General features: G+C 40.1%; 1 protein-coding gene and 1 long non-coding RNA gene across 3 annotated transcripts in view; one reads left to right on the top strand and one right to left on the bottom strand.

Moving 5' to 3' along the window:
- The window catches only part of LAMB1 (laminin subunit beta 1), a 91,434-nt gene extending 80,694 nt beyond the window's left edge, over positions 1 to 10,740 (bottom strand). Inside the window, exons 1-5 of one of the 2 annotated variants that reach the window (XM_072653047.1) lie at positions 10,652 to 10,740; positions 10,090 to 10,204; positions 8,820 to 8,995; positions 5,720 to 5,855; positions 1,771 to 1,844 (exon numbers count right to left, since the gene is read on the bottom strand). In XM_072653047.1, the coding sequence (XP_072509148.1) occupies positions 1,771 to 1,844; positions 5,720 to 5,855; positions 8,820 to 8,995; positions 10,090 to 10,126 (423 nt within the window). In that variant the 5' untranslated portion in view covers positions 10,127 to 10,204; positions 10,652 to 10,740. Of the gene's footprint in view, positions 1 to 1,770; positions 1,845 to 5,719; positions 5,856 to 8,819; positions 8,996 to 10,089; positions 10,205 to 10,368; positions 10,473 to 10,651 lie in introns of those variants that run through there. The other variant, XM_072653046.1, reaches the window with a different exon arrangement.
- LOC140533389 (uncharacterized) lies at positions 10,546 to 13,647 on the top strand. The gene is made up of 2 exons (XR_011976904.1): positions 10,546 to 10,827; positions 12,752 to 13,647. It is a non-coding gene; the product is annotated as an uncharacterized lncRNA (long non-coding RNA).
- Positions 13,648 to 16,881: the final 3,234 nt, after the last annotated feature.

Here is a 16,881-nt window from a genome sequence, read left to right as displayed (position 1 = left end):
CGGACTTTCAGTCAGGAAAGATTCATGTTTGAATCCTTCCTGTGACATTTAATAGTTTTATAACATGGGCAAATTACTTAACCTCTCTAAGCCTCAGTTTCCTTATCTGTAAGATGAAGGCATTGGCTTCAATGCCCTTGAGAGTCCCTTCCAGATCTTAAATCTATGATCTTAGGAACTTTTCTGACTCTCAGTTTCCTCATCTATTAAATGGTGTTAATAGCCACAGAGTATATCCCTCACAGGGTTGTGAGGCAGAGACAAAATAATCAATGTAAGGGGCTTTGTAAACTCTAAGGTGCAAAGGCTATTACTGCTGTTACCCTGGTCCAATACTATTCTCCTTAACGGACTTTGATTTTCCCAAAACGTTTTTTCAGTTTGCCTTACTTTTTATGCCCAGGTAAAGCACTTGAACAACTGAATGAGTATGCACCCAGATGACTTTAAAAAAAAAAATGAACTCAGACTGAGATGGATCTATAATCAGGAACCTTTCTTTCCCTCCTCCCAAAAAGACAAACTAAAAGGTCACCATGGTAATAAAAACATTTCTAGTCTTTGTAGAACAAAACTAATGAAAGCACCTTCTATGCTTCACTTGCCATAAAGATCAATATTCAGGGGCGTAAGTTTAAATTTAACTTCTAGTCATCCAGTATGGCCATGTGTTTCCAAGTAGGGGGATGGGGAGAACCGATCAGGTGCTTCTGGGAGAAGGATAGCAGGCCTGGGGGTGGGATGAAAGTGCGGGAGTTTCCTTGAGAGGCTATCCCATGACACCTTTCTAGCCTGTCACAAACACTGGTGAGCACTGCCATGATCCAACACCCCCCTCTGACTTGCCAGAAACAGCAGAAGTTTATTAGTGTGAGGGTAAGGGAAGGGGAAAGGTCAGAGGAGGGGCTATCTATGATAACATCTTATAATTAAAAAAAAAACCCAACACATTTGCCACAGTCTGCTGGGCCAGCTGGAATGGCTTTAAATTCTAGGCCTTAGTCCCTCAGCCACTAGGCAATGGCAGAGGTCATGGGAACAGGACTGATGTCTATGGCTACTGGCCCATAAAGAAGATCAATACACCTGAGGTGGTATAGTGAAGGCTCCGAATTCCAATGAAAAACAACTCAAAAGTGATTTCAATCTATGATATAATTAAATTATAGGTTTCATATGCATCAAAATGTACTTTTAAGCCATGTTGAAATCTGTCATTACCAGACAGCTGCTCAAGGAGAAACAAAGGCACTTTGTGTATAGACATTCTCTACTTGTGGAGTCACTTTTACATTTCCAAATTGAAAGTAAAGAGAAAATTTATATTTTTAAATGCATATGCATGTATCTGCTTAAAAAGAATTTTTTAATTCAAAAAACCTTCCAGAATCTTGAGAATCAAAGAAAGCAACAGAATCTTTTCTGTTAGAAAACCCAACATTAAAATATAAACAGAGCAGGAACAGGGATTTAATCTCCAGATGTTTTATTGTGGTTTGGGGCAGAGTCAAAGCTGATTCTATCCATGTGCAAATACAGATAGCTAATTAAAAGTTTTTGACTGAATTACCTTCAAAATGTAGCTTGCTCTGCCTACCAGAAAGTTATTTGTTAAGCCTCATTTTTACATCCCTTGTTTTAAAATCCCTTGTACTGGCATTTCCAGGTAAGGCAACGGTAATATAGAAGCCCAGAGCAGTCATCAGTTTGGAAAGGGAGATTAAATCATGGCCTTTCTTCTCACCTGGGAGAAATCTATGGATTCCTTACCTTGAAAGTCATGATGAGATGAGTGAAATGGAATTCGGCTTCCAAATCCAGCTGGATAGTAACATTCTCCACACCTACCAAAGATGAAAGAAAAGAAACTCTCAAGGTAAGCAGGAACATCTGAGAGCAATTTAACTACTTTCTGTTCTCATGTTCTTGGCAATAATTAGCAGAAAGATTCTAACAATCACACAGTGCTGCTAGGTGGCAAGACCCTCATCTATCTCTTCCAGTTTTCAGGGCCATCACTTTGCTTTGGACTCTACAGTTGACTATACTGAATCAGATCACTATTTGACGGAAGTCTGGCATCCAGTTTCTAGCAATGGCCAGAACCGTTATTGTTTGCTTAGGAGGCAAATCTTCCCAACCATCTGTGCCAAGATATTCACAAAGGGGAAAAATTCTTTCCTGCCCACTGTAGGTGGTCAGCTTGCATGCTGGAGCACCAAGACATAATAATTCTTCCTCAACTAGAAAGAAACACAGATAGCTCCCTCTTTTCATAGACAAGAGCAAGGAAAATAAATAAAATCTACCACACATGTTAGCTATCTTCTAGTTTACAAAACTGGAAAAAGCTACGGGTGCATTTCCACAATTCAAAACCAAACTGAAATTAGACAAAAGATCAGATAGGCCCAAATAAATAAGCCCATCCTGAACAAATACTAACATATCCCCATTCAGGCCACAGCCTGAACAAACAAATTGGCTTTTGCCCTATGCCCTAGAGGTCAACAAGTTCCAGCTTTAACATATTAGAAAGGTCACTAAATTCCAGAGGTAGAGAGCCTCCTTTGAGAACATACAACAGAAGCAGGCTTCCCCAAACCTGGCAGTAAGAAAAGATCCTATATCTGACTGGTGCTCCTGGAGATCTACTCTATACATCTATGGAGCCTCAAAAGGCAGGAAGAACTCAACATGTCAGAATGAATCAAGTCACAGCATGGTTGGTTTTCAGGAAATCACTAGGAGCTTTTGGAATAAACTTTCTGCCCTGGAAAATTGCCAAGTCTATTGAAAGAAGAAGGAAAAAAAAGAATGGTCATTGAAACGGATATGAGTTAGTTGGAATGCCAAAGAAAAACATTATAATCCTTTCTAACTAGCCTTATCTAACTTATTAAAAGTGTCTTAATATAAACTTACTCCAGACGCTCACTTCTTGGGCAACATGTTAGTTAAAGCACTATGGGACCACTTTGCCCAAGACATCAAACATTAGAGGAGTGGCTAGCTTCCCCAAACCTTCAACATTAGCTTAAAGTCATGAGATACCAAAACAGTAGCAGTAAAGTACAAGAGCTATAATATTTTCCTTCTTAATCTCCCCTTCACTCCCCTCCCACCTTCCATAAGAAAAGAGTAAAGAACTCTTTTTTTTTTTTTTTTGGAGTCAGTCAGAAACAAAGACGGTGCTGGTCTTCTATAGCTCTCAAAACTTCCTTTAGACTTGCAAATAGCTCGCTACACAGGATAACTCAAAACTCCTGGTGTCCCTAAGCTACTTTCAGCATCTGGCTACAACAGTTTTAGTTTTTCAGGCACAAGAAAAAATGTTTGCTTAAGGCACTAGAAAGGAAATAAAAATAAAGTTCATGAAGAAGATCCTTAAATGTGAACTCTCAAATTATAGGGGAGAAAATCAGGTACTAGTAAAAAAAAAAATTAAACATTTCTGTAGAAATAACAAATGCTGTTTGTTTTTCTTATCTAATCTCCTGTGATAGTGACCCAAACCTGCCAATTCTATACTCTTTTACTCCTGCTACATGGGCTTCCCTCTGCCCTAGTAACTTGCAAAAACCTAGATGCATTGGCTAACTCTCCCATACAGCTGCAAACAAGTAAGACTTTCTTGTGAGATGGCTAGAAAGAACGACACACGAGTTCAGTGCTTATTTCATGAACAAACATGGAGGGGACTGCACTGTACTGCTGGAAATATATCCCACGCAAGACAAAAAACAGAGAAGATTCCATATATACCAAAACATTTATGGGTGCCTTTTTTTGGAGGTAGAAAAACTTGGAAACATTTTATCTCCAATTTATCCTCTCTCTATCTCATTATCTCCTCCATTAGATGGTGAGTTCCTGGAAGACAGGGACTTTTTGCCTTTCTCTGTATCCCCCCAGTGCTTAGCACAGAGTAAGCACTTAACAGATCCTTCATGACTCAGCCAAATGGAGAATGACTCAACAAACTGAGGAACAGGACTGCAATGGAATAATGTTGTACCATAGACACAAGGAGGATGAGGAAACACGGGAAGAGGGCAGTAATGAACTGACAGAGAGAATCAGGATAAGAAAGGGGATAGAGAGAATCAGAGAACAAATAACCCCAAGGACAATAAGGTAAAAGAAAACAACATGAAAAGCAGCCAAACTCTGGAATGCAGATTAACTCTACCGACCAAACCCAGTCCCAGATAACAGATGATGAAATGCACCTCCTTCCCAAGATAGAATTACAACCACGGAAGGAAGAATGTAAGAGGTGGAATGTATGCCAGAAATCACCTAGTTGAACCTTTCATTTTTGAGAGGAGAAAACTGGGGTCTCCAGGGGATACTAGGTGACTTGTCCAAAGTCATACAAAATTATAAATTACTGACAGTGGAACGCAAATCTTACTTCTCATCTAAAGCTTTGACTACACTGCTTTCTTGCCCTGGGAACTCAGACTTCTAGCAAGGAGTGTTTTCTCTCCCATGATGATAAATGGCTATTTGGATCTCCGTTTCTGAGATGTGGGTGCTGTAACAAGGACTCAGTTAAATCAGGCAGAGCCCAGAAGCATTTTTGATCACAGGAAGCCTTGCCCATGACGTAGCTTTCTTATACACTTTATTTATTAAGGTTTAATGTGATTTTCTTCAAGAAACCTCAAACAAAAAAGATACCACTATCATCTCCTTTACTGCTGTTATCCATTTCATCATGTTTGAAATTAAAGTGCATTTTCTAATGGCATTTTCTCTTCATAATAATGATAATTCTTTAGTGTGGCAAAACAAATAAAATGCAGTATTTAGAGCCATAAAGATCTGAGTTCTAATCCTTCAGAGACTTGCTAGCTATCTGTCCTTGAGCATCAGTTCTCTGGGCATCAGTTTCTTTGTCTGTAAAATGGGGTCAATATCTCAGAGGGTAAGGATTCCTAATCTGAAATCTGTGAACCTGTTATTTTTTAAACGTAACAATTTCGATATAATTGCTTGTCTTAGTAATCCTATGAATTTTATTTTATCCATTTAAAAACACTATTCTGAGAAGGGGCTCATAGATTTCATCTATGACACACAAAAGAGTTAAGAACTCCTCTAATGACATTAAGGGCATAACATACTTGGCAAACATCTTTGTTAATTTAAATGAAAATTATTTTTTATTGTTATTATTATGACTAAAAAATAAATTTAGTTTTTAAACAAAAGTCTAAAAAGGCGGAAAAAGTGCCTGAATTATCTCATCAATGAAGAAAGACAGGTCCTTAAAATCATCAAGTGCTTTCTCAGTATTAAAAATTCTAAATGAAAAGAGGAAAAAAAAAGAGTTGTTTTTCCAGCTCTCTCTAGCTTCCCATTTCCTCTTCTTCCCTCCTTTCCCTCTTCCCCCCAGTCACTCTATCCATTTTAAATTGTAATGCTCTGTGAGAGACTGAGGGTAGCAGATAGTATGAACTTGTTTCCCTCTCAGTCTATGAAGAACTCATTTGCTCTACCATGAATGAGAGCTTTCTTGAAGAAAATGAAGGCTCCAGGGCGGAGGACTCTGATTTTACTAAGACATGTTAGTACTCAAGGCAATAAATCTTCCAAAGGCCATAATGACAGGACAGAGAAACCAACAAATAATTACGAACACCCAGGAGCCCTTCAATCCAAAGAAAGGTTACCAATCTCTGCGGAACTTGTTCCCATACCAACCACATACCATTCTCAGATTGCCACCAAATCTTAAGGCGGTTTGGAGCAAATGTTGTAACCACATTTTCAATGAGATGACTATCAGGGTTGAGCGTCTCATGGTAAGGATCCTGTGAATTACATATGAAACATTTCTTGTCCTCCTGAAAAAAAGTTAAGCGGGCACATCAGTTGGGTAGAATTCAATATGCTTATAAAAAAGGCAAAAACATTAGTGACAAAAGCGAATGAGTCAATATTATTTTGCACCTAGTCGTGTCTTTTTATAACTGGTGCATCTTTTAATCTAAATAACAATTGAAAAGGCCTCCTCTCCTTGTAAATAAAAGTTTAAAAGTAGAATAGGACATATTTTCCACAAACTACTAATTTAATTAGACATAAATTTCTTGGCTTACATTTTAATCCTCATAAATAACCTGAGAAGATTTATTTAGTGGTACAATTCACAGATTTTATAAACATTTTAGATGTTTGTTAGTAAAAGTGATATTATAAAAAGAATATCAATGAACAATTTAAAAAACTTAAATATATATATGTGTGTATATAGACACAAGGGGCAGCTATGTAGTGAAGTAGATAGCTGGCTGGGCCTGTAGTTAAGAAGACATCTCCCTGAGTTCAAATCTGACCTCAGACACTTATTAGCTGTGTGACCTTGGGCAAGTCTCTTAACCCAGCTTGTCTCAATTTCCTCATTTATAAAATGAACTGGAGAAGGAAATAGCAAAATATTCCAGTAAACCCCAAAATGAGATCATGACTGGACACAACTGAGCAACAACAATGTAGACATAAATACTATGGCACCTAAATTTTTTTTAAAAAGCAAACTATAATAGGAATAACTTATTGGGCTCCTTGAGAGGCATATTCAGTGAATGAGCATTACCTCACTCTAAGTGAGTACCTGAAAAGTCCTTAACCTAAAAGGGCCAGGGTCTCCCATAAAGTCCATAGGGAAGCAAATAAAGTAGAGGGAAGAGAAAGCATTGCCCGTAAATTCAGAGGGTCTGCCTCTGAAACTTACTACCTATGTGACCTTAGACAAGTCAGTTCATTTTTCAGGGTTTCTTCAAAAGTGAAAAATAAGGGAGTTGGAACAGAGGGCCTCTGGGGTCCTTTTCAGCTCTAGATCTACAGTCAGATGATGCTATTTTGATAAGGCCTGGGAACTTCAGAAAAACAATGATCAGATTCTGCTCTACCCCACTCCTAAAGAGTTATAGGAAAAAGTAAACTAAAACTCAAAGACATACGAAAGGTTAAAGTAGCCTTGGAAAGGATCTGCCATCCATAGATAACTATTACCAATAGGTTCATTCTTAGAAGGGCCAGGCATGCTCTAGGAGTTGAAATTAACTCCATGTTCTAGAGTGGGGCATCATTGGTCTCCTTGGTAGCTGAGCAAGAATATCAAGGCTCTGTACGAAAGTGAGGTCTGTGCAAATGTTTTGTATATCTTCTGCAATCTCCTTGAGAGTTAACTGCCTTTAAGCAATCATATTGGTAGAAATGGTTTTAAAAATAGAAAAAATTCACACAATACCAAGGTTTACCATGTCAAATGTAGAGTTTGACTCTCATTTAATACAGACCATAATGACCTTGGCGGAACTTTAAGGAGGTCACTTTTTCTTTCAGAATGGGATGGGGATTTGTTCATAAAGGCTGTCTAAATCTATGAGAGGCTAGTTTATTTTACCATGATGAAACAAGAGATATCTCCCACGGAAACTTATTTTACCTCAAATTGGAATACTATTAAAAAAAAGTCAACATCAGTTACAGTCATTACCAAGCAGTAAAGGAAATTAGTAATGGAGAACAATGACCAGAACTTTAAAAAAAGGAGGGGCTAATTATAGCCTCACTTTTAATCAGGAAGTGGTCTAGACATCTCTGTATAAACCTGGAAGGCAACGAATGGAGTCCACTTTACCACATTCTTTCAGATCTTTGGAATGGGTTCTTTCTTTCTTTTAAAGGCTGGACTTCAGTCCAAAGCTGATGCATCTGTTTGTTCTACTGAAGAGTTAACATCATATGTAGGTAAGGGAGGGGATTTCTAAAATTATTAGTGATAGTTCAGGATTGAATATTATTCTGCATTTGGAACAATAATCATTGTTATCTTCTATTGCTTTCCTTAATAGGTGATGAGAACAATTACAAATTTTATTTTACTTTTTGAAAGTTTTAAACTTTCAAAAATTAAATGTGACCTCTACTCCTTGACAGAGAATTCAATAAACAGATGAGCTCAGGGTGCGGAATGAGGTATATTTTTTTGGACACAACCAATGAAGGGATTTATTTTGCTTGATTATGACTATCTGTTTCAAGAATTTTTTTTTTCTGTTCCAATGAGAAGGGAAGAAAGAGAGAGGTGGGAGAAAGAAAAAATATTTTTCTAAGTTAGAAATTTGGAAGTTCAAAATTTCAAGTTTGAGAGTTCCTTCAGAAGCTGCCTTTTTTTTATTCAGTCAGAATATAGTACCTGGGATACTTTTTTGGAAAAGCAAAAGATCTGGTGTGTGAAGATGAAATATTTAACTTGAGAAGAGGGAATATGAAGAAAAAAATGAGCCATCAAACAAATACCCATGTCATCACTACCTTGGCACCCTCTAAATATAGACTGAGTTGAACCCTGGTGCGAGTTATCTTCTTCAGTGATACACCCAAGGAATGGAAAAAGTTTCTATGATTATAGAGCACCAAAGTAACTGCCAATGTGGTCACCATCCCTCAATCCCCCCTCCCAAGTCTGAGGTGAGGAGGATGGAAGAAATTACTTGAATCCACAATTTCTTTTTAGTCAAGTTTCTCAGTGTTTCCCAATTCAGGAAAAAGTAGGGAGGCACAGAACTCAAGGTTAGGCTCTCTTTCCAGTGGGACAGGAAACATCAAGCGGATGCAACTGTGCAAACACATAGAGATGGGGCAAAAGGAAGGGCTTCCAGTCATACTCTCCTGAGACCTTCCCTGGCCTCTGGCTTCCTATGTAGGTAACTGGCTGGTGCAGGAAGTCTGGCCCTTTCGGTCCTGTGGACCCCAGGGTGCCCAGCCAGGGCCAGGCGCCTGGCAGCTCCCAGCCTCACCTGGAGGTGGCTGACGATGCAGTAGGGCTCAGGTTTGTGCAGTCCGCACGTGGAGGTCACCGAGAGTTTCTGGGCTCTGCCAATGAGCAGGTCCCCCGTGGCTGGGTAGCAGCTGCCCTCCGCACAGCCATAACTGTACTCGGGTTCTTGGGCGTGCACGCCGGCTCCCCAAAGGGCTGAGAGTGAGGAGTCAGACCCACGATAAGCACGCGGAGGTGAGAGATGTACAGAGAAGGAGGAGGGGGTGCACAAGAGAGTGAGAAGAGAAAGGGAGGAAGATGCGGGAAGGGCAGTAGCATTCAGCGAGGACACAGAGACGAGGAGAGAGCAAGAGCAGAGATTAGGAATGTTGGGGTCCCGGGAACAGCAGAAGACAGAGAGATGGATGGGGAATTGAGACGGATGAGAGAGAAATTAAAACAAGAGATCAGGAATGAGCCCCACCTTCCAATGTTCATTCACATACACCCTTTTGCCCCCCCCCCCCCCATCTTCCAGTCCCAGGGGAAAAGCCCAATCCTGGGGAGTCCCAGTTCCCACCAGAAAGGATATTAATTGCAAACTCATTAATTCGGCTTGCTTACTGCAAAGCGCCAGGAGGCTGCAGATTTTGTGTGTGTGTGTGTGTGCGCGTGTGTCCCAGGGACGTCCTGGGGTGCACACTGGCACGGTTCCCTGCCTTTAGCCCAGAGAGGTGGGACTTCCAAGGGGTGGAAAAAATGGGTACAAGAACTTCGCAACTTTGTGGCGTCCTAACATTTCGCCACAATCCGAGGAAGGCAACGTCTCGCTGCCCTTTGGGGCTCTCCGGAGGCGAAGATCAATGGCTAATTAAAGTCATGCGGGGCGCCAGGATATTCCCAGGACGAAGCCTTCCTCGCTCAGCTCGGAGCACTTTCCCAGGGAAATAGATTACAGGCGGACGAGAGAGGGATCGGCCTCGGACCGAACCTCGGGGGCTCGGGCTTCCTCAGCTCCTGCCGGGGAGGGCAGATCTAACAGAGGTGAAAAGGACAGCGAGACCCCCGCACGGGGAACCTTTCGGCGCCCAGGTCCCGCCGCCCCGCGGCAGCTGCTCTGCCCAAGGGAGACTGAGTGGCATCTGAGAACAAACGTTTCATTTCGAACCCAAATTCCTGCTCTGATTCATTTCGACTTCCAGCAAAGCGCCGGCGAAAGGGTTTTTTTTCCCCGGCCTCTCGGCTCCCTCTCTCCCTCCCCCATCGCCAAACCCAAGAGCACACCACCAGGTACTACCACTCCGGATTACCTAGGAAACCGAGAAGGTGCACCTGGAGCAATCCCATCTCCTCCTCCCTTCTGCCGGAGGGCAACTGCAGAAGAGAGAAGGGGAAAAGCCGCCTGGGGATCCGCCGGCTTTCTCTCTGCAGGAGTGGGGGGAAGCAGAAGACAAATTAAATGATCAGAGTGGGGGGGAGGGGGCTGCTCTTCCTCCCCCCAACCGCGACCCGCTGCTTCCAAGAAGTGGGAGGAAAAAAAGAGGAGGAGGAAAAGGGAGTAAAAAGAAAGAGCACAGAAACTTTCTTACCCCAAACTCAAAGCTTCTTCTCCCAGCTCCTTCCAGCCCCGGAGCCCAAAGAAGGGAATTAGAAAGTTTAGCCCAGGGAGGAACAGAGGGAGGTGCCTTTGCTCATGCGCACACGGTGGGAGGTGGGGGGTAAGGGGGCGGGCTGGCGGGTCTTTGGAGAAGCAGGAGGGGTGGTAGTGGTGTTCCCACGCTGGAGTATTCCCCCTTTTGTGGGACTGGTGCTCCTGCTATAGGTGCACCCTGCTAGAGGGAGGAGGGTGGGGGTCTAGCACTTTGCCATTACCTGGAGCACAGGGTTTCAGATCCAGCTTGAGCACCCCTGGAGATGCCCAAGGGGTCAAGAAATGCGAACTGGGACAGGAATGAATACCGTCTGGTCTAGGAGCTAGGTCCTAGGATGAGGAGGAGGGGTGGGGGAAGAAGACCTACCGCGGATTCATCCATTTACATTTGTAAGAGGTGAGTCACTTAAAAAAAAATCCGCTGAGAGCTAAAAAACTCCCAAGCACATAACCTTTCGAGAGAGAGTCCTCTTTACCATTCTATAGGAAGGACGGAGCAGGGAGAGGACACAAGGTGATTTTTAAGGCAGATAAATCTTGTGTCTCATGAGCCTGCAAGAATTTTGAAATAATGATATCTATAATACTCTCCCCTGTTTAGTATCTTATTAGTCATCAAGTCCTGTAGGTGGGCAACTCTGTGCATCTTCCTTTCTACTCTCACTGACACCACCCCACTATAGGCCTCCTTTACTGTCCTTCTCTGGACTACCGCAAAAGCCTCAGTCAGGTCTTCTGCCTTCTTTCTCTTCTCCAATCTATTCTTGTCACATCTGCTAGATTTATCTTCTTTATGTCAGTCATTTGTTCAGAAATCTTCTATGGCTCCCAATTTATGGAGTAAAGTGAAAACTTCTTTACTTGGCACTCAAGACTTTCACCAAGCTGGTGCCATTCCTTCCTTCCCTTCTGCAGTCTTTTCTTCTCTTGCATATTACCTCCGTGGACTGTACGAACCACAATCAGGATATTCTGTCTTCTTCCTGCCTCCTATATCTAGAATGTCCACCTTTTACCAGTTGAATTCCTGACCATCCTTAAGACCCAACCCAAACACCACATCCTCCACGCAGCCAGACATCCCTCTGTAGTTACTTTCCGATGCACACTTTAACACCTCTACAGATTCACTTTTGTGATGCTGTGTATAACACTTACTGTGGTTTTCCCCCTTCCAGATTATAAGCTTCATGAGGGTAGGACCATGTCTTAGCTTCCCTTGTCATATAGCTTCCTTCTAGCCTAGGATAGGGTTCTATGAACAGTTGATGCTTAGTAAAAATTTGTTGAATTTGTTTCTATTTTTGAAAGGTGCTATCTACTTACATTTAAAAAAATTATCCAAATAATTTAATAACAATGTTATGCATTCCCCTCAGTTACTTGGCTATTTCAGTTGAATGGGTTTGTTCGTCCTCCCCCATTTCAGGTAAGTATTTCCCTTCATTTAGATAACTATATATTCCACAGCTCTTCAACCCATGTTGACATAGCCATGGGGAAATGACTCTTGCTATTGAATTTCACTGCTCCTTGGGAAGAGTTAGGTTAGAAGATAAATGCTAGACCTTTTCTGCCACTGTCTTGGTGCCTAGAGTACCAAGAAGTTGCCCAAGTCACATCGCCAATATCTGCGAGGCTGGATTTGAAGCTGTGTCTTCCTGGTTGCATGGCCAGCTCTCAGTCTGCTTCCTCTTAAAAATGCCAATTCTTGTAAATAGTAGTTCTCCTAAGAACAAGAATGGCTATGGGAAGGGTGATGGGTCATGGGAAATTCCTAATGATCCAGTGCTCTTTGGCAGAACTGTGCTTACCTACTGACCTTTAGTCCTCAGAGTGGATGGGGTGGAGTGTGGTTGATTTTTCTCAGTTTGCTGAGTTGACCAAATTCTGCTACTGTATGCAAGGAAAGAATAAAAATTCATTTACATTTCATGTATCTTCTTTCCTCCTGTGGTGTGTTGCTAAGGGCATTTGTGGGGAAGGTAAATGTGTCTGTTTTTTTCTCGAACATGAATCAGTTTGTTTCTCTGCTCATTAATTACTCAGAGAAGATGGTGTTGAGGGATAATTGGTCAGTTTTTAACTGTGACTTTTTCTTCTGACCTAATTATTAAACTGCTGGGGTGGAAGCTGCAGAATGAGGCGCAGGCTGGTTTAATCATTAGACAATACAGTTAGGCTACTACTAACAGAAAAGTTTCACTCATTTGTAAATGTCGACAAGCAGCTGTCTGAAGATACAGCTAAACTAGTGATAAGATGTTGTTAATTATCAACACTTTGCCTCTGTTTCTCTTTTTATCAATGACTATTTATAGGGACACTCAAGGTACTAAATAAAGAGGACCATGTTCCAAGTAAATACGATGTCATAGAGAGAGAGTTGGTCCAAGAGTCAGGAAGACCAGAATTCAAGACTTGCCTCTGACAAATATTTGCTCCGGGACCAATGATGAATCACGTTACCTTTCAATGCTGAGGCAGCTCTCTTAAGACTAAAAAAATATGGATGAATCCCCCATCATGAGCTGTGGAAGGAATTTCCACACCAGGACTTCTCTATGCCGAATAAATCACAGTATTAGGTTGAAACAAACAAACAAAAATCATGGCTGAAAAGTAGTGGTATATGATTATAATGGAATACTAATATGCTATAAATGATAAACTCAATGATTTTCGAAAAACATGGAAAGATGTGCATGAAATAACGAAGAGCAAAATGAACAGAACCTAGAGCACCTTGTATACTGTAACAACAATAATGTTTTAAGAAAGACTGTGCATAAGTCATTTTGACTATTATAAATACCCAAATTGGGAGCAAAGGACATATAAGAAAGATGTTATCTGCATCCAGAGAAAGAACTGATAAAAAAGTGTGTACAGAATAATTTTACATATATGTATATATCATATATATTTACATACATATGTGTGTGCATATATATGTGTATATATATATATACATATATATATATACATACACCTATTTGTGTCTAACGGTAGCTATCTCTGGGGTGGAGGGTGAGATAGAAGAAAAAAGAAAAAAATTATATATAAATTACATTTATAATAAATTTATTCTATATGTACATGGAGTTGCAAGTTGTACATAATAGCTTTTCAGTTTCATGTACAATTACTTTCTATTATACTATATTATAGAAATGCTTGTTTTATCCCATAAATTAAAAATATAAAAAGATAAAAACAGATTCTCCAGAACTGGCTTTATTGATGACATCAGAATGGTGTAGTCAAAAGAGTTTGCCAGGAACAAGCTGCTTTACTTTTCTTGGCCTTGGTTTCCTTATGTGTAAAATGAAGGGATTGGGGTACATAATCTCTAAAATCCCTCTAAACTCTCAATCTGTAATTTTGTAAACTTTTGATCTTGAGGATTTTGCACAATTCAGGGTCCCAAGGTTGCATTTTACAGTTTCTTATCCTTAGATGCCTATAATCACTAGCATCTTTGTAAGATTTAAAGGATAAAAGAAGGCAAAGAACCTGCCTTGGCTTCATCAGGAGTTGTGGAGAAATGTTAACTTCTGGGGGGTTCCTGTTTCCTCATTTGTAACATAAGGGAATTGGACTAAATGATGTCCAACAAACTGTCCAGCTTCAGTTATGGTCCTATCATTTGCCATGACATTGTCAATCTTGCCCCCTTCTCATGCTAGTACTTTTCCTTCACTGCTAAAGTGATCTTCTTTTCTGAAACTACCACAGATCTTAGCATTAAAAGAAGCATATGGAATAGGTCACCTAGTCCAGCATCTTACACATACTTGAATATTCTTTTACAAGACCCCTGATGACAGCCCTGACAAGTGATCATCCAGACATCATTTGAAGGACTGCAGTGAAGAAAAGCTGGTGGTCGTCTTGAATTCACCCTTTTAGACAACTCTAATGGTTAGAAAATTTTCCCCTTATATCATGCATAACTCTACTTCACTATAATTTCCATTCATTTTTCCTAACTCTGCCCGCTGGAATGAGGCAGAATGAAATGAATCCTCTGAAAAGACCACTTTCTAAATGTGTGTGGGGAAAAAACTGTCATTGACATCCCCAACCTTTCTTTCTCTTTTCTCCAGATGAAAAAACCACCTGTTCCTTCAACTTATCTTCACATGTCCTCTGGATCACCCTTCTCTGTTCATAACTCAGATTTTTCAATGTCCTTCCTAAAATGTGATGTCCAAAATTGAGTTAATATTCTAGATTTAATCTAGCAGATTAATAATTTCCTTGTTTATGATATGTAAGTCTAAAGTCACATTAGGTTTGTTTTTTTTTTTGGCTAATCATGTCACACTATTGATTCAGATTGAATATGCCATCCACTCAAACCCCTAGTTCCCTCTCCCCTCATATGAATTGCTGTCTAGACATAACTGTAGTTGTGCAATTGATTTGTCCTATCATTTAAGCTTGAGGTTTTTTAAAAATAATAACTGTTCGAATTAGAGACATGGATAGACAGACAGACAGGTAGGTAGACAGATATTTACTCTGTGCCAGGCACTGGACTAAGTGCTGGGAATACAAATAAAAGCAAAAAGAAAGTTAGTTCCTATCCTCAAGGAACTTATATTCTAGTGGAGGAAGAGAATACGTTAAGAAAAAGAGTCAAAAAGGGAAAGAAGGGTAGGGAAAGTACTTATAGATGAGCAAGGTGGAAAGGCAGCCTGGGTTTCATGAGATGGTCTGAGTTTAAAGAGACTATGATGCCATGGGTGCATGTTTCTTCAAATAACTCTGATGGGTAGATTCTTGACTCATTTTGGTAGGAATCAGACCTCTTCTACACCACTTCCCAGCCATCTCCATACCATGTTGTATGTTGGGGCATAGCCCACCTCTCCCCACCCCTTTCCAGTTCCTCTTTATGTATTATTGTGTTTCCCCCAACCCCATGGAATGTAAGGTCTTTGAGAGCAGGGACTGTGCTGCTTGAAGTGGGGCTTAGCCAGGCATACTTGGTTAATTCATTATTGATTGATTTATCTATCATTTAATATGTTAGTTTATCCTGATTAGTTTTGTGTCATCTGCAAATTTAATAGGGCTGCAATTGATCCCTCCATCTAACTTGCTCAAGTTGTACCCAGGTTCTGCCTAAAGCAAATTTTCTCTTAGTCATAATCTCAAAGAAGCATCACCATTGCTGGCTGAAGTTCATTTTAAGAATGATATTCTAGATTCTTCTCTTTGAACCAAATTCTATCTCTCAATTACAAGCTATATCCTGAGAAGCAGAATGGCACAGTGAAAAGTACCCAGGAAATGGAGAAGTAGCATCTGGGTTCAAATCCTGCCTCAGATCCTTACTCACCTGGACAAATCCTATTAGGATTTGTCCTCAAGACCTCAATTTCCTCATCTGTAAAATAAGGAAAGGCAGCATGGATTAGAGGATGGAGAGCCTGCCTTAGAGTCAGGAAGATTTTGATTCTAGTTCTTCTTTGGACAAATATTGACCATATGAGTTCAGACAAGTCACTTAGTACCCCCAGCAAATAGGGCTATTAATTGCTTAGCAGGTGCTGATGTGCTCTGATAAATGGGAGTCTGATTGCATATATATACCAATGAAATTAGAGGTCTAATTTTAAAAATGGGGATAATAATATTTATATTACCTTGTTTAGTCATTGTATATATGGTTTTCTTGGCTCTGCTTGTTTTGAGAACCACACCCAAACACACACATGAAATCAGAAGTTGAAAATAATAAAGAAAAAGCATGTCTTGAGAGAAGAGGTCTGGGGAGATACTCCCATTCCATCTCTACCCCTTTTTGTAGAGGGGTACATTGAACATATTTTCCACCTTTTTTGGTGCATTAACCAGTAACGCTGATTTTTCCCCTTCCTTTTCTTTAAAAAAATGTTATGTGGTATGGCTCTTTGAGAGCAGAAAGGAGAGGGATATCAGGGAAAACTATGGAGATATAAAAAAAAGACATCAATTCAACTTATTTCAAAAAATTGAAAAGTTGAAATATATCTATTTATATTACTTGTGAGAAAAAAGTTTTTCAAATCTTGAAGTCCTATACAAATCAGTTATTATTATTACACTGATTTCAGTGGGTGTTTTATATATATATATATATCAAGAAATAATCTATGCCTTTATTACTAAAATTTCTCCAAAAGTTAGTCCATTACACAAATTTCTTTTCCTTCCCTTCCATTCATTTGTCATAAACTTTCTCTAACAGTGACACAATATTTTCATTTAAAAGACTGAAGAATTCTCTAACTCATACAATCATGAGAAACTTTTGGTTGCTAGTAAGTGAGAGAGGATATGACTATTAGCCCCCTAAGGGATTCTTTTCTGTGAGAAGAAACCTTAACAGACTAGGCAGAATTTCAAAGTCTCCTTTATCTTAGTATTAGAAGAACCAGGTGTGTCAACTGATGAAACA

This window comes from Notamacropus eugenii, chromosome 3 (assembly GCF_028372415.1).
Source record: "Notamacropus eugenii isolate mMacEug1 chromosome 3, mMacEug1.pri_v2, whole genome shotgun sequence".
In the NCBI taxonomy this organism is placed as follows: Eukaryota; Metazoa; Chordata; class Mammalia; order Diprotodontia; family Macropodidae; genus Notamacropus; species Notamacropus eugenii.
Note: the sequence above shows the minus strand (reverse complement) of the source record. Positions and strands in the feature narration are given on the sequence as shown.